Source organism: Phacochoerus africanus, chromosome 16 (assembly GCF_016906955.1).
Source record: "Phacochoerus africanus isolate WHEZ1 chromosome 16, ROS_Pafr_v1, whole genome shotgun sequence".
In the NCBI taxonomy this organism is placed as follows: Eukaryota; Metazoa; Chordata; class Mammalia; order Artiodactyla; family Suidae; genus Phacochoerus; species Phacochoerus africanus.
Genome location: NC_062559.1, coordinates 5737039 through 5759657, shown reverse-complemented (window position 1 = coordinate 5759657; position 22619 = coordinate 5737039). Strand labels below are relative to the sequence as shown.

At 45.4% G+C, this 22619-nt stretch overlaps 1 protein-coding gene across 7 annotated transcripts in view; it reads right to left on the bottom strand.

Annotated features, from left to right (window-relative positions):
- The window catches only part of PRKAG2 (protein kinase AMP-activated non-catalytic subunit gamma 2), a 278412-nt gene that overhangs the window by 5689 nt on the left and 250104 nt on the right, over positions 1 to 22619 (bottom strand). For all 7 annotated transcript variants that reach the window (XM_047763904.1, XM_047763902.1, XM_047763903.1 and 4 more), the window contains 6 exons: positions 12619 to 12664; positions 10629 to 10683; positions 9503 to 9629; positions 6763 to 6928; positions 6429 to 6466; positions 5167 to 5313 (listed from right to left, as the gene is read on the bottom strand). In XM_047763904.1, coding sequence (XP_047619860.1) covers positions 5167 to 5313; positions 6429 to 6466; positions 6763 to 6928; positions 9503 to 9629; positions 10629 to 10683; positions 12619 to 12664 — 579 coding nt within the window. The remainder of the gene's footprint in view (positions 1 to 5166; positions 5314 to 6428; positions 6467 to 6762; positions 6929 to 9502; positions 9630 to 10628; positions 10684 to 12618; positions 12665 to 22619) is intronic.

Below are 22619 nucleotides of genomic sequence, written 5' to 3'. Positions count from 1 at the left end.
TCTCTATGAAGTTCATATATTAAGAGTAATACAGGGGAGTTCCCGTCGTGGCGCAGTGGTTAACGAATTCGACTAGGAACCATGAGGTTGCGGGTTTGGTCCCTGGCCTTGCTCAGCGGGTTAAGGATCCGGCGTTGCCGTGAGCTGTGGTGTAGGTCGCAGACGCGGCTCGGATCCCGCGTTGCTGTGGCTGTGGCGTAGGCTGGCAGCTACAGCTCCAATTAGACCCGTAGCCTGGGAACCTCCCATATGCCGCAAGAGCGGCCCAAGAAATGGCAAAAGAAAGACAAAAAAAAAGAGTAATACAGAAGATAATCAAATAGTGAAATAAATTATGTCTTGTTTTCTGCTTGAAAATCTTTTATATGAAAGAATGGATAATGTTCTGAGGTATTACTGTAACAGAGCATCCTTAAAACAGGAAAGGAGTGGAGGGCCCCTGCGGTGCAGCGCCCCTGTGTGGCGGTGTCTTTGCAGCGCCAAGGATGCTGATTTGATCCCCATCCTGGCAGAGTGGGGTAAAGGATCCCGCACTGCTGCAGCTGCGGCACAGGTCACAGCTGTGGCTTGGATCTGATCGTTGGCTCGGGAACACCATGTGCTGTGGGCTGGCCGGAAAAGGAAACAAAACCAAACCCAACCCAGGAAGAGGGAGAAAGTATCAGACTTCTGATTTAAAAGCTTTAGCATTTAGGCCTAAGGCAGCCACATGCTAGTTGGTTACCTTGGAGAGCTTCTTCTCCACACGGGAGTTAAGCCCCCCACTGGTACAGAATGGGGGGCAGAAGGAGGAGGTGGGGGAGGAGGAACTCGTTCTTATATTTTGTCTCTAATGATACTGTGTTGGTGATGCTTTTGACATCATAGCTTGCTTTTAGGTTAAAAATCACTTCATCTTTCTCATGCCAGTCAACATAAATTTATTTTCAAAGCTTCTCTAAGGAGTGCCTGTTGTGGCTTTGCAGGTTAGGAACAAGGATGTGGGTTCGATCCTTGGCCTCGATCAATGGGTTAGGGATGCTGTGTTGCTGCAAATTGTGGTGTAGGTCGCAGATGCGGCTTGGATCCAGTGTTGCTGCGGCGGTGGTGTAGCCTGGCAGCTGTAGTCCTGATTCTACCTCAGCCCAAGAATCTCCATATGGTGCAGGTACAGGTGTAGAAAGGGGGGGAAATAAAAGCTTCTCCAGAAAAATTCACTTCTTTAATAACCCTGTGCTGTAACACAACTATTAATTATAAACTGATGATTTACATCTAGGGCCAGAAAATGTTTTACATTCCATACTAGACACGTTTTGTTGCTAAAATTCAGTAATCATAAATAGCTATCTTTTGAACTACCAATAAAGGTCAAGGGGAAACCATTTCACTTAGAATTAGTTCTACCAGATAGAAATATTTTCTTGTCATCTGTGGCTGGCTTTAAACTGAGAAATGTGGGGAGTTCCCGTCCTGGCGCAGTGGTTATTGAATCCGACTAGGAACCATGAGGTTGCGGGTTCTATCCCTGGCCTTGCTCAGTGGGTTAAGGATCTGGCGTTGCCGTGAGCTGTGGTGTAGGTCGCAGACACAGCTCGGATCTGGCGTGGCTGTGGCTGTGGCTGTGGCATAGGCTGGCAGCTGCAGCTCTGATCCGACCCCTAGCCTGGGAACCTCCATATGCCGTGGGAGCGGCTCTAGAAAAGGCAAAAAGACAAAAAACAAAACATAAACTTAGAAACGTTACTTGTCTAAAAGCCAGTGTGATATCTGTCATATAAACTAAAGCAGGAGTTCCCGTCGTGGCGCAGTGGTTAACGAATCCGACTAGGAACCATGAGGGTGCGGGTTCGGTCCCTGCCCTTGCTCAGCGGCTTGAGGATCTGGCGTTGCCGTGAGCTGTGGTGTAGGTTGCAGATGCGGCTCGGATCCTGTGTTGCTATGGCTCTGGCGGAGGCCGGCGGCTACAGCTCCGATTCGACCCCTAGCCTGGGAACCTCCATATGCCGCGGGAGAGGCCCAAGAAATAGCAAAAAGACAAACAAAAAAAAAACCAAAACTAAACTAAAGCAAATCATTGCTGATACTTATCTCCTTCTCACACAATATGTTGAAGGTAAAAAATGGTCTTTGTCCTGCCTCAGAGAGTCCTCTGGTGAAATAAATTATTTTAATGAGGAAAAAAGTCAAGATGGATAATTTGAGAAAACTTTAATTACATGTTTATTTTCCTCAGTGACCTATTTCATATTACAGTGAAATGTGTGCCGCTCACCACGTGAACTTCCAGGACAAGCCGTCACTTTCTCTTTTTACCTGACGGTACCTAGGCTGCAGCGGGGGGCTTGGGAACACAGCGGGTGGGTGCTGACCCTGTCCACACTCCCGAGCCACCAGACAGTGTCCTAAAAGCTGTGCTTCGAGTCTCCACAGCCCCGCTTCTGTGCGTGCGCAAGGGTGGTAACACACAGAGTGGTGCTTTATATAGTAATTGCCCTTTTTTCTTAGCAATGTATTCTTTTTCCACATCAACAGTATTCTTATTTCTTTGTCTTCTCAGGGCTGCACCTGTGGCATATTGGAGGGAGGTTCCCAGGCTAGGGGTTGAATCAGAGCTACAGCTGCTGGCCTACGCCACAGCAATGTGGGATCCGAGCCGCATCTTCGAGCTACACCACAGCTCATGGCAACACCGGACCCTTAACCCACTGAGCAAGGCCAGGGATTGAACCTGCATCCTCATGGATGCTAGTCAGATTAGTTTCTGCTGAGCCATGATGGGAACTCAACAGTATTCTTCCTGAGCATGATTTTCAGTTGTTATAAAGGATTCCATCAGACGACTGTCCACTGTCCTTGTATTAGGGAGGGGTGTCTCATTTCTGTTTCTTTTTTTTTTTTTTTTGCTTTTTCTGGGGCTGCTCCCGCGGCATATGGAGGTTCCCAGGCTAGGGGTCCAATTGGAGCTGTTCCCGCCGGCCTACGCCAGAGCCACAGCAACATGGAATCCGAGCCGAGTCTGCAACCCACACCACAGCTCACGGCAACACCAGATCCTTAACCCACTGACAAGACCAGGGATCGAACCTTCAACCTCATGGTTCCTAGTCGGATTTGTTAACCACTGCGCCACGATGAGAACTCCTCATTTCTGTTTCTGATCTTCAAACGGCACATGATTCTAAGAACAATAAAAAGCTTAGATGTATTCCTCCCTTTGGAGGAGTTCCCGTTGTGGTGCTGTGGGTTAAGAACCTGACTGCAGCAGCTTGGGTTGCTGCGAAAGTGTGGGCTTGATCCCTGGCCCAGTGCAGTGGGTTAAAGGATCTGTTGGATTCAGTCCTTAGCCCAGGAACTTTGATATGCTGAGGGTGCAGCCATTAAAAAAAAAAAAAATCCTTTGGAAAACTAGGGATGCATATTAAATTCACGTGGAAAGAGATTCTAGTGAAATAGGTTAAAAGCCAGGGGGTCAGCTCCGACAAGGATGGAGCAGGATGGAACTCTGCAATGCTCGGTCCGAGCAGGGCTGCTGGGCTTCCACACAGCTAAGGTTGCCTGTAATCAGCCAAAAAATAATCCTTCTTGGACTGTATTCTTGCCTTTCTAATAAAAGCATCAAATCAGACTTTGTATAGGAGCTCCCACTGGGGTGCAACGGGATTGACGGCATCTCTGCAGCAGCAGGGATGCAGGTTCGATCGCTGGCCAGGTGCAGTGGATCAAGGATCTGGCGTTGCTGCAGCTGCGGCATAGGCTGCAACTCTGGCTAGGATTCAATTCCTGGCCCAGGAACTCCATATGCCTCAGGGTAGCCAAAAAAGAGAATTGGTATTACCTAATTATGGGTCCTTCCAGAAGGAACATCCTTCAGTCCTAAAGAGTGATAAGGAGAATAGTATTCCTGTCCTTAACAGGAAAGACATTATTGTGGGAATGGGTTTACTGAATTAGGTGCCCCATAAAATGATCCTGCTCGTCACTTGCTTAGAGCGTTGTGCAAAGGAGGCTCCAGTTCTACAGGCAGGAAAGTATAAGGAGACAACCAGACCACTTACTATTTATCTAAATCAGGAGCGAGAGATATTGTGGGAGGAGAGACAACTTCAATTTAAAAAAAGAATTCGTGAGTTCCCGTCGTGGCTCAGTGGTTAACGAATCTGACTAAGAACCATGAGGTTGCAGGTTCGATGCCTGGCCTTGCTCAGTGGGTTGAGGATCCGGCGTTGCCATGAGCTGTGGTGCAGGTTGCAGACACGGCTTAGATCCCGCGTTGCTGTGGCTCTGGCATAGGCCGGCGGCTGCAGCTCCAATTAGACCCATAGCCTGGGAACCTCCATATTGCTGCTGGAGCAGCCCAAAAAATGGCAAAAAGACAAAAAAAAAAAACCATTTTATTGACTTACTTTGTTAAAACCATACAGTTACACACGTTTAGCTTTAAATTCATTAACACTCTAATGAAACTTAAAGCTCTTGAGACTTCTGTTTTTCCTAAGTATGTTTTAAAACTATGAAAATAGGAGTTCCCGTCGTGGCTCAGCGGTTGACGAACCCAACTCGTATCCATGTGGACTTGAGGTTGAGCCCTGGCCTCGGTCAGTGGGTTAAGGATCCAGCGTTGCCGTGCCTGTGGTGTAGGCCGGCAGCCGTGGCTCCGATTCGACCCCTAGCCTGGGAACCCCCATATGCTGTGGGTGCGGCCCTAAAAAAGGCAAAAAAGCCAATAAAAAAGCCCTATGAAAGTATCTTACCAGTTTATTTGATTCAACTATGATATCAAATAAATGTTTTTTTCTTTCCTATTTTGGCCGCCCCAGGGCACTGGAGTTCCAAAGCCAGGGATCAGATAGATCCAAGGGGCAGTTGTGAACTATGCTGCAGCTGTGGCAATGCCAGAGCCTTTAACCCGCTTTGCTGGGCTGGGAATTGAACTTGCATCCTGGCACTGCAGAGATGCTGCTGACCCCCCTGTGCCACAGAGGGAACTCCCAGACTTAGGCATTTAATTCTGTGATCATTCACAGATGACCTACTCTGTGCCAAGAAATACGCCAGGTTCTGGGGCAGGGGAACTGCACCATTCGCCTGGCCCTGACTGCTGCCTCATGGCTACTGCTGTGGTTTAGAATCCCTGGGGCACCGACTCCTGCTTGGCGCCTGTGGCATCGGCTGCGGCCGCCTCACCTCGGCCCTCACTATCCTGTCCACGATGGTCTCCAGGATCTCCAGCTTACTGCACTTGACAACGCCTTCGAAATACTGCGACCGGTGCTGAAGGGCCTGGGTCACCGTGATGTCTAGGTTGTTGTATGTTTTCTCAGCAGCAAGGTTCTGTAATAAAGCAACGGTGAATTATGCCCTTCACTTCAGTCCTCATTCACGACCAAAATCAGTAAGTTCAAAGCGACCTGATTTAAAAAAAAAATCCTAATTTACTACCACTGTAGCAGCCATCCTGCCATGCCATCAAGCACCGTTATCTCATCATCTTCATAATTTAAAGCTCCTTAGTTATACCTCAGTTCTGCAGCAACCGTGGCCGATTCTGATGGTGCCTCCTATGAAGAGTCCCCCACTCTTACCCTGTCGGGTTCTGGTCCCTGAGTGGACAAGCTTCTGCGAGGCAGACTGACGTGTGGAGGGTGAGGCACAGCAGGGCTGGAGAGCAGGGGGCTTGCCAGGGAGGCTCTGGGGGACCGCTCAGGGTCAAGTAACCATGCAGGAAGCCCCACCACTCGGACCAGCCTCTCAAGGTTCTGGTTGTTACCCTTACAGGGTCTCACCCGATCAAATTCCAGTTAGCTTATTTTTTGGTGTCTCTTGTGTTAGACAGAATAGGATGAAACAAAAGGGTCTGAGACAGCCCCAAGAGGACATTTAGTGCTGGGGTCAGTATTAGGGCAAAAGACCGCGTGTACATTGGGGGCTATGAAAGTTCCTTTCTTAGAAATAATGTGTGACTCTAGGGAAATGTGTTTCAGTGAATGGGGAAAAAGCACCAAAGTCAATGCAGTAAACGTAACCCGGGGATTAAAACAGGACTTCCCATAACTACTGAATACGTTTGCTGTCCTCCCGAGAACAGTCATTTCTGATCAGCAAGTAGCAGGATGTGAGTGACCAGGGACCACATTCACGGGTGTCCCAAGCACATGCCTGCCGGCAGGATGAGCCCGCATCTCCCACGGAGCAACGGGCCCATGAACACACACACCCGCCGCAGTGAGGGCTAAGGGACGCGTACTGAGAAGGCAAGAACAGTGGACGCCACTGATACACCATTCACCGCTAAACCAATGAATATTAACAGTGCAGCTAGTGTGGGGAGTCCAGACAAAGCATTCATCCTCCAAAAAGCTAGGAAGCAGTAGGGGAAAAAACCGGACTAATGAGTATGTTTTGGATGTATTCTAGATGACAAGTTTAACAAAATTAAAAATACTTACAATTACATCAAATTTGGAATAAATATCTACAACTTTTCCTGAAAATAAAAACATATGTTAGAAAAATGTCTTAGAAACAAAAAATAGCATTTAATATCAATCTTAACTAGATAATTACTGGAAATTAAGTACTGCTGAATAAAAAAAGAACCTGTCTTTTTAAGTAGACATGAAATTGTATCTTAATGGACCAGTTTTAAATTCTTAGTCTCCTGAGGGCTCCTGGTCCAAGTTTTCATTTTCCCCACTCATCTGACAGGTCAGGTCACCTCCTGATTCACCCGAAGGAGAGAAGACGGTGTTTGTGTCAGGCAGGCGCGGCCCACACACAGACCTGACTCGTCCACCACGGGCAAGGCCGACACCCGCCTTTCCACGAAGACGTTCAAGGCTCTGATGATGGGCGTGTCCGGGTGTATGAAGGCGATGTTGTCGTAGGTCCCGATGCCCAGCGCGTCCAGGTTCTGCTTCATGAAGGCAGGCTTTGGCATGTCAGACATCTGGCGGGGCGAGAAGTACAGTGCTCTAGAGCCAACGCTGACCTGCTTCAGGCTCACACGTCCACACTTACACGAAAACCTAGGTGCCGCAAACTAAAGTTTATTCTAACAGCCTACCCGGACACCTGAATGTGAGAGTGTTACAGGGAAGAACTGTGCCTTTTGTTCAGACCAGCTTATGTGTCTATGCTTACAGTTAAGCACTTCGTAAAACACTGCAAAGCGCTACCAGCATTGTGGCATTTTTCCCTCTTCACCCACGGGAAACGTGGGAGGAAGAGAGCAACAGGTCTATTTGGAAGTTAAGACCCATCAGCCACCAAGAATCTTTCAGCGTTGTTCACGTTAAGTTCAGGGTCCGGCTGTCATCGTTCAGGAATATTTATTAAGAACCCACACCTTTGCAAGCCCCCACCGTCTGATGGTGGCTGTTGGAGCTGCTAAGCTAGTGCTCGCACCATCCCCCCCACATCCCGCATTCTCCTTCGGAGGACTCCAATTTTTGTCTACCAGGAACAAGAATAAGCCAAATGAACAGAACTAAAAGAACATTTAAAAGATAACTTTTCTTTTCACGGGCTGCTTTAAAGGAGGAGGGAGAAGTCAAAAGAGAAAAGTCTAGGATCATGTTTGACTAAAACAAAATAGGTCTATGGTTTCAAAAATCCACCTTTTATAAAGGGTACAGTTGATTCCATCCTCCTGGTGTACCTTATAATTATCAGGAAAAGATGAACAATTAGAAGAAACAAAATGTTCAAGTCAAAGAGTTCATCAATATTCAAATCATGAGAATCCTAGAAATTTAGAGAAAAAAAAAAGAAAGACCTATTAGGTCACCTAGCCCATCTCGATGCAGGATCACCCCTGTTCCCTACCCTACACTTAGGCTGACCGTCACATGGCTCCACAGGCAACACACTTTTTCTCAGAAAATGATCTCGGTTCAGTAAAAATCAGGTTCTGGAATTTATTTAAAATTATTTTCACCTGAATACCCCTAGCAGCCTGTTCTAACGGCATGATTCTCATTACCATATTGGCCCAAATATCAGGCAGTCCTGGCAGAGGCAGCCGCCTCCCCTTCTCCGTCCAGAGAGGACTCGCTGAAGGCCTGTCTTGGGCCGTGGCTCCCCCGGGGCCGCGCAGCCACGGCAAGGGCTGGAGCCGGAGCCACTGGGCAGGGGGCCCACGACTCCCCCGGCGGAGCTGCTGAGGGAGGGCTGCCCCGGGTCAGAGGCTCCACCACCAGCAGTGACCCGGGCGGTCACCTCGCCTCCCGAGTGTCATCACTTGCAAATCAGACGAATAAAAGTACCTACCTGGGAGGGGAGGGGTGAGGACCGAGGTCCATCACGTGAAGGGCCTGACACACTGTGGCGACTGCCTAGGAGCCTTCAGCTCTCATGAGTAATGTTGTTTTGAAATGAGGACTCTAAGGGGTACGTGGGCAGAGACCCTGGGTCGTGCTAAAGCGCAGTTGCAAGGCCACTGCAGCCACAGCCTGCGGCAGACAAGAGCCGCTGCGTGACACAGGGGTCCTTCATTCTTCCTCCCTAGGTATCTCTTTACCAAACTTTGAGATTTTTATACATTTCTCCTTCCTACATTCTTAGCATTTACTTAATAGTTATGTAACTATTAAGGTACAGGACTGGCTCGACGGACAAGGCGTTTCTCCCCATCACTGAACACACTTGCACTGCTGTCCAGCAAGAGTGAGGCAGCTCCCAGGAGGCGGCCCTGGGCTCCTAGAACTTGACTGTATTTTCTTATTTGAAGCTGTGCAGAAAAAATGGGAAAGCTAAGCTGGTGTAGATTTTAATGTCTACTAAATTCTTTAAAAACAAACAAAGCTCTTGCTACGAGCTCCTCGGGACCATGAACGAGGCCTCCTACTGGGTCTAGTTGACTGATCGCTTATACCGTCAAATCCAGTGCGTGGAATTAAAGGGAAAAGAGTGGAGCCCTCTTGCAAATACTCTGGTCTCTCCAGGCCTCTCTCACATGGCTGACCAAAGAGGTTCTAAGTTCAGGATAATTACGAAGCCATCTCATTTCAAACGCAGTTGGGAAAACCTAGAGACAACATAGCCCTAATTTGGACCAACATGGTATTCTTTTGTCAAAATTTTATTTGCTTTGGGTTTTTCTATCACTGCCGTAGTTAATAAGATGATCCTGGGGACAGGACTTTTTGAATGTTTCCAAAACCATGATACCGATAAAGCATCATTAGGCAGTTTGGCTCAAGTTGTCTTGCACAGCAGTACTTTAATCAAGCTGACTTGCAAAACTGATTTATTTCCCTCATTTGAGGTCATAAAAATTCTAATAGAGAATGCCAAGTGTTTTTATTATTTTGATACTTGTACTGAAAGGTGACAGCTTTTTAACTGGAATCAACTTTGAGAATGTGTAATTCAAACAGTCGTAAGCTGAGAAACTGAACTTCAGAAATGGAGACCTCAAAACTAACAACTTCTTCTTTGAGGCTAACAGGAGCCAATTTACTTGAGTAAATTAGTTAAAGTAGATGCAACTATGTCTTTAGAAACACTCAAAACTACTTACAAAAAGCTGGAGGAACTTGAGGATTCTTTTGTGGGTAAGTATATAAAGGGCATTCCCACTGACGGGGTCAATAACTGGCAATCTGTGGATTTTATTTTTGATCAACGAGTGCACAGCATCGAAGAGGCTGCGGGAAAAGCCATTAAAGTTGTTAGGAGGCTTTAAAGAAGAAGTAGGAAACTTCGGACCACCCCTGCTTTAAAACGTATTTTCAGTTTCTTTAAATTACAATCATAAAAGGCTGACTGACCTAAAACTGTTCTGGAAAAATTTTAAACTGGAGATCTCAGCAAAATTTTTGATTTTCCACAATCTGTGTTAATATAAAACCTTAAATACAGGTGTGAGCGACAAACCTCTGGGAAAGCAGTGTTTTAGGAGCAGGTTTAATGCCTTTACTGAGGAATGACAGAAGCGCACCCCCAGGAGAGCTAGCGGTGACCCTGACAACAGGGGGCGCTGTGGCGGGGCCTCTGCACTGCCTCCTCCCTGGGCCAGTCCACTCTGGCTGCCCTGGCCTCTCCTGTGATGACTGTGTGCCGATGTGGCTGTTTTTTAGGACTTGGAAAGAACACGATAAAAATCAATGTTCTGCTTTTTCTCACGAGTGCACTAGAGCTTTAAGAATGCTCTCATACACATGTGGAAACGTATCCGTGCCGTCAGAATACATGGGCCAGCAGACCCCCTACCAAAAGGCAGCCCACTGCTCTGCCCACCTGGACCAAGGCCTCACGAGACGGATTTTGCAACGTCAGGGCAAGTCAGAACCCCTCGGGGGAGTTGTTTTAATGCACATTCCTGGGCACGAAGCGCCTCCAGAGACTGATTTAATAGGTTGGGAGCAGAGCGTAGGAATCTGCAGTTTAAGAAGCTCCCTAAATGGTTTCTGCTGCAAGTGATCCTGGATTTTAAAACTGCTTAGTATGACCACCTTCCTAGTCTGTTATCACCCCTTTGGATCAGCAATGGCTGTGATTTCTACTGTCTCTAAGTTCACTGAATTTAATATTTGCAGTGAAGGCGGCTGGTCTCTAGATTGGAAAAAAACAAAACAAAAAACAAAAAAAACAAAACCATGGTAACAAATGAATGTTTTCAAAGGAGAAAAACTTTACAAGTTTACCTTGCATCTGGAGATATATTCACTAAAGGCTTAAATGTTTCTTGTAAATAAAGCTCTGTATTTACAGAAAGAAAATATGCAATTAGTAACGTATTGGCTATTTGTAATTGTACAAATACCCTTCAATTTACAGGCAATACTTGGATTAAAAACCCAAATCAAATTAATTGAGAACTATTGTGTTAATTATAGTAATGGCTATTCTAAACAACTTCCCAACTGTTTTCAGGATGTTGCCTTTGTAGAAAAGAATTTGAAAACAGTATCACAAGAGATGTGGTAAAAACTGGAAAAGTCAAGAAATCTGATAAAAGAGCAATACCAGCAGAGGTCACCAGAATGCTACCAAGTCACTATCACCCTCAAGAAAGGATGCATTTATGAAATCCTTTAAAACTAATTTTGATCAGTTCAAAGAGTTATAACAAACTTTGTTCTCTAAATGTCATCAAGTTTTATTTTACCACACCAAAGCTCAATCTCTTGCACCCGGCAATCTTTCTAGTAGGCAGCAATTATCTTTGTAAAAAATAAACTGTGATTTGTTTTACTGAGGCTTCTATACAGAAGGCATTCCAGAAACTCTTGACATTACTGTTACTACCAAATACCAAGTAATATCAAAATGTAAATACACCTAGCCCTTGATCTAACATCACTTATACAGCAGAATTTATTAAGGAGTATCTGTCTTGGTGGGAAAGTATATATTCACTACAGAATAGGCAGCGCTGAGATGTGGATCCCATGTGACTTTGCTTTGTCTTGATAAAGGTACCGTAAGTCAAATACATCACTCAATGAAACTATTATGTTTTGGCCATGCCAGCAGCATGTGGAAGTTCTTGGGCTGGGGATCAAACCCGTGCCAGGGCAGTTACAACACTGGATCCTTAACTGTTAGGCTACCAGGGAACTCCTGGATGAAACTTCTAAATCACATGGGATTAAAAGAATTTAGAGAATTAGACTGGATGTTCAGATTTTGCTGCCAGTCACAAAGGCTGCTTATTGTACTAAGCAGATAATGGGGTGTTCAAAGCTAAATTTCAGTTTTAAATTAAAGAATTTCTTTCAGTTGGTCCTTCCATTTCTATCCAGGCTTCTCCCTGAAAACCCTCCAAAGCTCCCTCCTCAATCATCCCCATCCCAAGTCCTGTCACGGACATTGCTCCTGACGGAGGTCCTCTGCCCTCTTCCCCACCCACCCAGCAGGATGGGTCTCATCAAACAGAACAATTTCACAATTCTGAGACTGCAGTTTGAGAAATGGCTCCAGGAGTTCCCGTCATGGCACAGCGGAAACGAATCCAACTAGGAACCATGAGGTTGCGGGTTTGATTCCTGGCCTTGCTCAGGGGTTTAAGGATCTGGCATTGCCGTGAGCTGTGGTGTAGGTTGTAGAGTTGGCTCGGATCTATGAGTTGCTATGACTCTGGCATAGGCCGACGGCTACAGCTCCAATTAGACCCCTAGCCTGGGAACTGCCATATGTCACGAGTGCAGCCCTAAAATGACAAAAAGACCAAAAAAAAAAAAAAAAGGGCTCCGTCTCAGAAAAGGGTATTGTGATTATAAAGGGTGAATTTCACTGTTGCAAAAAAAAGGAAGCAATCTTGAAGTAATTTTCGTGTGATTTAATCCAAACCATATACTTTAAGGTTCACTTGTTCTGTGTGTCCCCATACCTTGTAAAGCAATAATGATTCAGTTTAAATAGGCATAGATCCTGGTTTTCATTAATTTCAGGCATTCCTTCCGCTGTATTTCTGATACTAAGGCAAGTCTTTGGGAGGTGATACTTAGTAGCGAATGGTGGCGCCCCTGGGGGTGGGGAGGGGCAGAGCGGCTCTGGGACCCGCTACTTCCTCATCTGTATCCCAGCCTCAGCCCACAGACCGTGTTCCCGACTGAGACAACACACACTTCACATGCAAGTAGAATGTTTTTTCCTGATGTTAAACGATTTTTAATACCCAATAGTGCTTACCCCTCCATGTTTCAATCTTATGTTCCTCTAATTCATAAATCTGTACCTGGAAACATAAACAACATAAAATAAATTAACATAAACAACATAAAATAAATTACTATTTCATAACTACCAAGTCCCATAATGGAAACAATCAAGATAATTCAGAAATACTGGAAATAAAGTCCTTCCTATATTATCGTTATTTAAATTTACAAGTTTTATTTTTTAATTTTTTTTGCTTTTTAGGGCACTACTTGAGGCATACGGCGGAGGGTCCCAGGCCAGGGGTCTAATCGGAGCTGTAGCCACCAGCCTACACCACAGCTGCAGCCAAGGTAACACCAGATCCGAGCCGCATCTGCGACCTACACCACAGCTCCTGGCAACGCTGGATCCTTAACCCACTGAGCAAGGAGGCCAGGGATTGAATCCGCAACCCCATGGTTCCTAGTCGGATTCGTTTCCACTGCGCCACGATGGGAACTCCTATTATTATTATTATTATTATTTTGCATTTTTTCCGCCATGCCTACAGCATGAGGAAGTTCCTGGGCCAGAGATGGACCTTGGGCCACAGCAGTGACAGTGCCAGATCTTTAACTGCTAGGGCACCAGAGAACTCCTGAAATACTAGAAATATAAATAAGAAACATAAAATGCTCTACATTTCTCTGAAGATGAGTATTTTATAAATTTAAAACATAATAAACCAACATATTTTCATTATTTTGAAAATTTCAGAAACAAATTTTATACACACACACACACACACACACACACACACACACACACAGGAACTCCTCCTTTTTGAGGACACGGAAGATTTTGTTCCTCTCTAGGTCACGTGCGACAGCTAAGTCGTTGGATCAGGTTGTGCCTGGACCACATGGGCATCTTTATGAAGGGAGGAAGGACGCCACCACCTGGAGGCCTCAGCAGCCTCACCTCATCTCCGCTGCTGCCCATGGTCAGGGTACTTATGGGCCCTGGATCTGTTTCCCTTCCGAACGACTGGACACGAGGCCCTGCACATTCAGCTCTGTGAGGACACGAGGGAGCCTGACCGGTGCCTCCCCACCCGCCACAGCCTCCACTCTGGTCCCTTGCCTCCTGGGACGCAGCACTCGACTCCTGGGGCACCCACGGTGGGAAAACCCGGCCTCACGAAGCAACACCAGGAAGCCCTGTGTAGAAACGCCATCAACAAGGAAGCACGTGGACCAGGTGACAGCGTGAAAGGGCGAGTGCAGGGAAAGGGAGCCCAGCAGAGGCAGGCGAGGAGCCTCGGGAGGTAGACTTCAGCCAGGCTGCGTGCTGGGTGGGCTTTACAGGAACAAGAAAAACTTGAGAAAGAGCCTGGGAGGAAAAGGACTTCCTCACGTCCCCCAAACACAGGAGACAGTGCTGGGGGGTGGGAGCGAGGGGCCTCATGCTGACGTGACATCTGGATGGGTCCGTGTCTAGGCGAGAAGGCCAGGCCAGCACTGATGGATTTAAGCAGTGGGACGACATCACAGAATAAAGCTCAAAGCAGGTAGTTTTCATAGCCCCAGGGCTGGTGCAAAACCAGCATCAGGTAAGTTAGGTCTGATGGTGATTGTGGGGATGCTGGGGCAGCTGGCAGGAAGAACCTGAAAGTTTGGAGATGAACAGGAAACAGACGAATGAATGAGAACCCCCCGCCCCGTTCTGATGCAAGATGATCGAATGACACCATCCGTGGCAAAAGCAGCCTAACGGAGGAAGACGGGCTCTGGTTGTCACACAGTCTAAAGGAGACATCCTGCTCCACGTCTCACTTAGGTGGTCCTGCGGGGGTGCCAGTGCCCAGCAGAGCAGGGGCCACCTTGCCCTCTGCCTGCACCACCTGCTCAGATACTTCATTGCGGTCATCAGTGTGGACAGGACTCAGCCGACACGAGGGTCTCTCTCTTTTTTTTTTTTTTTACCCACTTTATTCAGACTTTATTACTTTTACATTTACTCATGTGTGTGTTTGTATGGGAGTATATTGTGTTTTATATGCTTTTTTTTTTTTTACTTTGGAATTTTCTTTTTTTTTTTCTTCCCACTGTACAGCAAGGGGGTCAGGTTATCCTTACATGTATACATTACAATTACATTTTTCTCCCAGCCTTTCTTCTGTTGCAACATGAGTATCTAGACAAAGTTCTCAATGCTATTCAGCAGGATCTCCTTGTAAATCTATTCTAAGTTGTGTCTGATAAGCCCAAGCTCCCGATCCCTCCCACTCCCTCCCCCTCCCATCAGGCAGCCACAAGTCTCTTCTCCAAGTCCATGATTTTCTTTTCTAAGGAGATGTTCATTTGTGCTGGATATTAGATTCCAGTTATAAGTGATATCATATGGTATTTGTCTTTGTCTTTCTGGCTCATTTCACTCAGTATGAGATTCTCTAGCTCCATCCATGTTGCTGCAAATGGCATTATGTCATTCTTTTTTGTGGCTGAGTAGTATTCCATTGTGTATATATACTACCTCTTCCGAATCCAATCATCTGTCGATGGACATTTGGGTTGTTTCCATGTCTTGGCTATTGTGAATAGTGCTGCAATGAACATGCGGGTGCACGTGTCTCTTTTAAGTAGAGTTTTGTCCGGATAGATGCCCAAGAGTGGGATTGCGGGGTCATATGGAAGTTCTATGTATAGATTTCTAAGGTATCTCCAAACTGTTCTCCATAGTGGCTGTACCAGTTTACATTCCCACCAACAGTGCAGGAGGGTTCCCTTTTCTCCACAGCCCCTCCAGCACTTGTTATTTGTGGATTTATTAATGATGGCCATTCTGACTGGTGTGAGGTGATATCTCATGGTAGTTTTGATTTGCATTTCTCTTATAATCAGCGATGTTGAGCATTTTTTCATGTGCTTGTTGGCCATCTGTATATCTTCTTTGGAGAAATGTCTATTCAGGTCTTTTGCCCATTTTTCCATGGATTGATTGGTTTTTTTGCTGTTGGGTTGTATAAGTTGTTTATATATTCTAGAGATTAAGCCCTTGTCGGTTGCATCATTTGAAACTGTTTTCTCCCATTCTGTAAGTTGTCTTTTTGTTTTCTTTTGGGTTTCCTTTGCTGTGCAAAAGCTTTTCAGTTTGATGAGGCCCCATGGGTTTATTTTTGCTCTAATTTCTATTGCTTTGGGGGACTGACCTGAGAAAATATTCATGATGTTGATGTCCGAGAGTGTTTTGCCTATGTTTTCTTCTAGGAGTTTGATGCTGTCCTGTCGTATATTTAAGTCTTTCAGCCATTTTGAGTTTATTTTTGTGCATGGTGTGAGGGTGTGTTCTAGTTTCATTGCTTTGCATGCAGCTGTCCAGGTTTCCCAGCAATGCTTGCTGAATAGACTTTCTTTTTCCCATTTGATGTTCTTGCCTCCCTTGTCAAAGATTAATTGACCACAGGTGTCAGGGTTTATTTCCGGATTCTCTATTCTGTTCCATTGGTCTGTCTGTCTGTTTTGATACCAGTACCACACTGTTTTGATGACTGTGGCTCTGTAGTATTTCTTGACGTCTGGGAGAGTTATGCCTCCTGCTTGGTTTTTGTTTCTCAGGATCGCTTTGGCGATTCTGGGTCTTTTGTTGTTCCATATAAATGTTTGGATTGTTTGTTCTAGTTCTGTGAAAAATGTCATGGGTCATTTGATAGGGATTGCATTGAATCTGTAGATTGCTTTGGGTAGTATGGCCATTTTTACAATATTGATTTTCCCAATCCATGAACATGGAATATCTTTCCATTTCTTTACATCTTCTTTGATTTCTTTGATTAAAGTTTTATAGTTCTTGGCATATAGGTCCTTTACCTCCTTGGTCAGGTGTATCCCGAGGTATTTGATTTTGTGAGGTGCAATTTTAAAAGGTATCGTATTTTTGTATTCCTTTTCTAATATTTCATTGCTGGTATACAGAAATGCAACTGACTTCTGAATGTTAATCTTATATCTGCTACTTTGCTGAATTTATTAATCAGTTCAAGGAGTTTTGGGGTTGAGTCCTTAGGGTTTTCTATGTATAGTATCATGTCATCTGCATACAATGACAGTTTTATCTCTTCTCTTCCTATGTGGATGCCTTTTATTTCTTTTGTTTGTCTAACTGCTGTGGCTAGAACTTCCAAAACTATGTTGAAGAGCAGTGGTGAGAGTGGGCATCCCTGTCTTGTTCCAGATTTGAGTGAGAAGGCTTTCAGTTCTTCCCCATTGAGGATTATATTTGCTGTGGGTTTATCATAAATGGCTTTGATTATATTCAGGAATGTTCCCTCTATACCCACTTTGGCGAGGGTCTTGATCATGAATGGATGTTGGACTTTGTCAAATGCTTTTTCTGCGTCTATTGAGATGATCATATGATTTTTGACTTTTTTTTGTTAATGTGGTGTATGATGCTGATTGATTTGCGTATGTTGAACCATCCTTGTGAACCTGGGATGAACCCAACCTGGTCATGGTGTATAATTTTTTTGATATGTTGTTGGATTCGGTTGGCTAAGATTTTGTTGAGAATTTTTGCATCTATATTCATCAATGATGTTGGGCGATAGTTTTCTTTTTTGGTGGTATCTCTGTCTGGTTTTGAATGAGGGTGATGGTGGCATCATAGAATGTCTTTGGGAGTATTCCTTCTTCTTCAACCTTTTGAAAGAGTTTAAGGAGGATGGCACCAGTTCCTCTTTATGTTTGATAGAATTCACCTGTGAAGCCATCTGGTCCTGGACTTTTTTTGTAGGGGATTGATTTTATACCTCTTCAATTTCATTTCTAGTGATCGGTCTGTTCAGTTGGTCTGTTTCTACTTGACTCAGTTTTGGCAGGCTGTAAGATTCTAGAAAATTGTCCTTTCTTCCAGATTGTCAAACTTGTTGCCATATAGTTGTTCATAGTATTCTCTTATGGTTTTTGTATTTCTGTATTTCTGCTGTATCCATTGTGATTTTCTCCTTTTTCATTTATAATTTTGGTTTTTTTGGGTTCTTCTCTCCTCTTTTTAGTGAGTTCTGGCCAGGGGTTTGTCAATTTTGTTTACCTTTTCAAAGAACCAGCTCTTGGTTTTATTAATTTTCTCTATTGTTTTTGAGTCTCTAGTTTATTGATTTCTTCTTTGATCTTTATAATTTCCTTCCTTCTGCTGACTTTAGGACTTTTTTGTTCTTTTTCTAATTCATTTAGGTGGAGGTTAAGTTGTCAATTTGGGATCTTTCTTCTTTTTTGAGAAAGGCCTGTATTGCAATAAATTTCCCTCTGAGCACTGCTTTCGCAGCATCCCATAGATTTTGAGCGGTTGTGTCTTCATTATCATTTGTTTCAAGGTAGTTTTTTAATTTCCTTCTTGATTTCCTCATTGACCCATTGGTTTTTTAGTAGCATGCTGTTTGTCTCCATGCAGTAGGTTTTTTCTCTTTCCTTTTCCCATGGTTGATTTCTAATTTCATGGCATTGTGGTCAGAGAAGATACTTGAGATAATTTTTATGCTCTAAATTTATTGAGATTAGCTTTGTGTCCAATATGTGGTCGATTCTTGAGAATTTCCATGAGCATTTGAGAAGAATGTGTATTCTGCTTTTTTTGGATGTAGTGTCCTGAAGATATCAATGAAGTCTAACTTTTCTATTGTTTCCTTTAGGATCTCTGTTGCTTTATTGGTTTTCTGTCTGAGAGGATCTGTCCATTGATGTGAGGGGGGTATTAAGGTCTCCTACTATGATTGTATTCTCATCAATATCTCCCTTTATGTCTGTTAATATTTGTTGTATGTATCTGGGTGCTCCTGTATTTGGGGCATGTTATGTTGATGAGAGTAACATCCTCTCCTTGGATGGATCCCTAATCATTAAGTAGCGTCCTTCTTTGTCTTTCTTTATGTCTTTGTTTTTAAAGTCTATTTGTCTGATATGAGCGTTGAGATTCCTGCTTTTCTGTCATGTCTATTGGCGTGAAATATTTTTCCCCACCCTTTCACTTTCAATCTATATGTATCTTTTGTCCTAAGGTGAGTTTTCTTGTAGGCAGCATTTGAAGGTTTTTGCCTTTTTATCCACTCAGCCACTCTTTGTCTTTTGATTGGGGCGTTCAGTCCATTGACATTTAGGTGATAATTGATAGATGATTATTATTGCCTTGACACTCGTTTTCCAGTTGATTCTATGGTTCTCCATTCTTCCTTTCTTTTTTTTTTTTTTTGGTTGGATGGTCTCCTGTTATTATCCGCTTGAGTGTATTTTTTTTTCATTTTTTGCAAATGCAAATATTGGTTGTGGCTTGTGGTTGCCCTGTTTTTTAAGTATGCTAACCCCTTCCCATAATTGTGTGTTTTAGCCGATGGTCCTGAAGTTCAAACCTTCATTACTAATTAAAATTAAGAAGAGAAACATACAAACAAACCAAAAGGTTATGTTACTTCCTACATCCTCTTGCCCACATTTTATGGTTTTGATGACTCTTTTTTATTTTTTCTTTTTAATTTTATTTTGTTTGAGGCCTGTTCATGATTAAATCTGTATGCTGGCTTATTTGAGTGACTGCTCTCTGATTGCAGTTTCCTCGTCCTAGTTCTTCTTCTTCTTCTTTTTTTTCTTTTCTTTTTTTTCCCTTTCCTTCCTCTTTTTGGTTTAGAGAAGCCCTTTCAATATTTCCTTTAACCTGGGTTTTGTGTCGCAGTATTCTTTAAGTTTTTGTTTGTTGGAAAAAATTTTTATTTTCCCTTCTATTTTAAATGATATTTCTTGCTGATAGAGTATTCTAGGTTGCATATTTTTTCCTTTTAGCACTTTAAATATCTCTTGCCATTCCCTCCTGGCCTTGTAGTGTTTCTGTAGAGAAATCAGCTGATATTCTTATGGGGGTTCCCTTGTAGGTAACATTCTGTTTTTCTCTCTGCTGCCTTTAGGATCCTCTCTTATCACTAACTTTTGCCATTTTTATTATGATGTGTCTTGCTGTGGGTCTATTTGGGTTCAGTTTGTTTGGGGCCCTCTGTGCTTCTTGTATTTGACACCCAGCATCCTTTAGATTTGGGAAGTTTCCAGCGATAATTTCTTCAAATATATTTTCCATCCCTTATCTTTTTCTACTCCTTCTGGAATTCCTATATGCGTAGATTGGCCCGCTTTATATTATCCCATAGGTCTCTTATATGCTTTCCAGTTTTTTGATTCGGTTTTCTGTCTGTTGACTGGATTGATGATTTCCATTATTCTATCTTCCATATCACTGATTGGTTTCTTCTGCATTATTCATTCTGGTTTTTACTGCCCTTAGTTCCGTTTGCATCTCTGCAAATGAATGTTCTAGTTTTCTTGGCTCCTCCTTATATTTTCTAGTTCCTTTCTGAGGGTATCTGCATTACTGTTCATATCTTCTCTTATTCCTTCAGTATTTTCACTATTTCTCTTTTGAACTCCAGGTCTGTCTGACTGCAGAGATCTGTTTCATTATTGACTGTTTTAGGTGAGTTCTCCTGTTGGTTTGACTGGGGGTGGTTTCTCAGCTTCTTCATCTTGCTTGTTGTTTTCTTTCTCCTGAGGGAGTGTACTCTCCGTTATCGGGTGGTTTGCCTGTCACTGCCGTGGAATATTTCCTGAGGGCTGCGTTGTTGGTCAATCTTTTTTGAGGCAGTGTGGCTTTTCTGGAGTGTTGATGGGGCTAACAGTGTTTCTTTGAAGCAAAGGAGGCTTCCTGAGGGCAGACAGGACTGGGAGGTCCACACCACGATGGTAGCAGATTTCACTTGGTCATGCAGATCTTGCTCTGGTGTTTTTAGGCTTGGGGTTCTTGCGGGGGTTTGCGGTGTTGGGCAGCTGTTCCTCAGGAGTGCAGCATCCCCTGGGGGCTAGAGCAGCTATCTGGGTCACTGAGAACCTAAGAGGCTCTTCCTAGGGCACCCAACTCAGAAGGATGGCCTGAGAATGTAGGCAGATCTTTTCACAGTCTGGCCAAGCTTGTTGCAGCTTTTCTGGCTGCAGGGGCTCTTCTAGGGGCGGTGGTGCTGACAGCTATTCCTCGGGGTGGGCACCCCCCTAGGGGCTTGGGCAGGTAGCAGGGCCACTGGAAACCCAAGAGCTCCTCCCTCTGGGCACCCCCGACTCAAAAGACCATCTGAGATCTTTTCCGGCTTGGCCAGGCTGTTTTGCAGCTTTTCTGGGCTGTAGGGGGTCCTGCCTGGACTGGCAGTCCTATCAGCTGATCCACTAGGGCACCCCCTGGGGGCTTGGGCGGGTAGCAGGGCCGTTGGAAACCGAAGAGGCTCCTCCCTGGGGCAGCCCACTCAGAAACCGTCCAGGAATTAGGCAGATCTATTCACTGCCTGGCTAGGCTTGTTCTAGCTTTTCTGGGCTGCATTCCTTTTTCTCGGGGGCTGGTGGTGTTTTTGGTGCTACTCTGCGGAAGTGTAGCCCCTCCAAAGGGCAAGCAGGCCTGTGCAGGGACAGCCCCGCGGTGGTAGGCTTCAGGCAATTGTTGAGGCCAGCCCTCCTGGATGGCAGGCAGCCCAGGTTCGGCGAGAGCGTAGGGGGTGGCGGGGATGTACTGGGAAGCACAGCTTTCAGCTAGCTAGCGGGCCTGTAAGCTTGCTGTGGCGTGGGGGGGTATTCTCTGGGGACCCACCCCTTCTTCTCTCCCCTCCCCAGCACGGGCGCAGACCAGGCTCTTCTCCCAGGTTCCCTCTGATGCGGCTTTCCACTTCCCCGCCCCTAGAGTGTTGCTCCCTTCCTCTGCGACAGCTTTGTTTTCTAGTCTCCCAGGCAGTCTCTGCCCCGTCAAATGGTTTCTAGACCTCCCAAGCAGTTTCTGCTCTGCCCCACGCCCCCCAGCCCGGGGACTCACCTCTGGAGCCGAGGTCTCGGTGCCCAGCCCCCACCCAGGCGTCTCAATTTTTGGTGACTGTGCCCGTAGTTCAGATGGTCCGTTGGGTTCTTGATCGGCTTTTCCGTACTCCAGCTTCCTGCTACACTCTCCTCTGCATCTGGAGATTGCTCCGGTTCGTTTGATCTTTCCCCCGAGTAGGTGACTTTCCAGGGTGCGGGATCCCTTTCTCCTCCGCAGTTCCCTTTCGGGAGCGCCCGTCCCGCTCGGATTCACCTTCTCTCACTCTCCTCTTTTCTCCCGTTCTGCCCCGTAATGTCACGAACTTCTTGCCGTTATTGGAGTTTAGGTTCTTCTGCCAGCGAATGGTTGCTGTTCTGTGCGAGTCATTTATTCTGTAGATGTGCTTTTTTTTGTTGTGTTTGTGGGAGAGGGCGAGCGTGGCCCCCTACTCCTCCGCCATCTTGTCCTCTCTCCGAGGGTCTCTTATGAACCAAGGCGCCCTGGCCCTGGCACGGTGGGAAGCTGTGTGCACTTGCGCGTGTTAAGACACAAACTGAGTAAGATACAGTCTCCACCTCAAAGAACTACCCAGCAGGACCCTCAGCCACCCCTTGCAACAGGCTTTCTTGACCTTGGCACTACTGACATTGTAGGCTGGATCATCTTTGGTGGAGAGGCCGCTGTGTGTCCTGCAGGCTATTTAGCAGCATCCTTGGCCTCTGCCCACTAGACACCAGAACACCCCACCTTTACCCCAGCTGTGATAAAACATGCTTCCAGATGTCAAACGTCCCCTGGGAGGCAGTCGCTCTCCCCACAGGTAATGAGAATACAGTCTGAAAAGTGCCATAAGGTGAATTAATGAAATATGACCAATTCTGCTTGAGGGCAACACCACAGGGAGCTCCCCGTCAGAGGTGATTCTCGAGAAGGATTCTGAAAGACATCTGGACTGTGATGCAGGCACCTGAGCCCAGGCAGAGCATGGCAGTCTGAGTTGAGGGAGCAGAAGGTCAGGTCTGGGCAGACTGGGGCCAGTGGAATTTGCAGGGCAGAGTACCAGACAGGAGGGAGCTGCCCAGGAAGAGAAGAGGAGGATGCGGAGGGAGCTCCTGGAATTTCTGACTGAACACTAAGTGGGGCAGGCACGGGGTGCCACTGTGTGGGACCTGGCACAGGGGGCA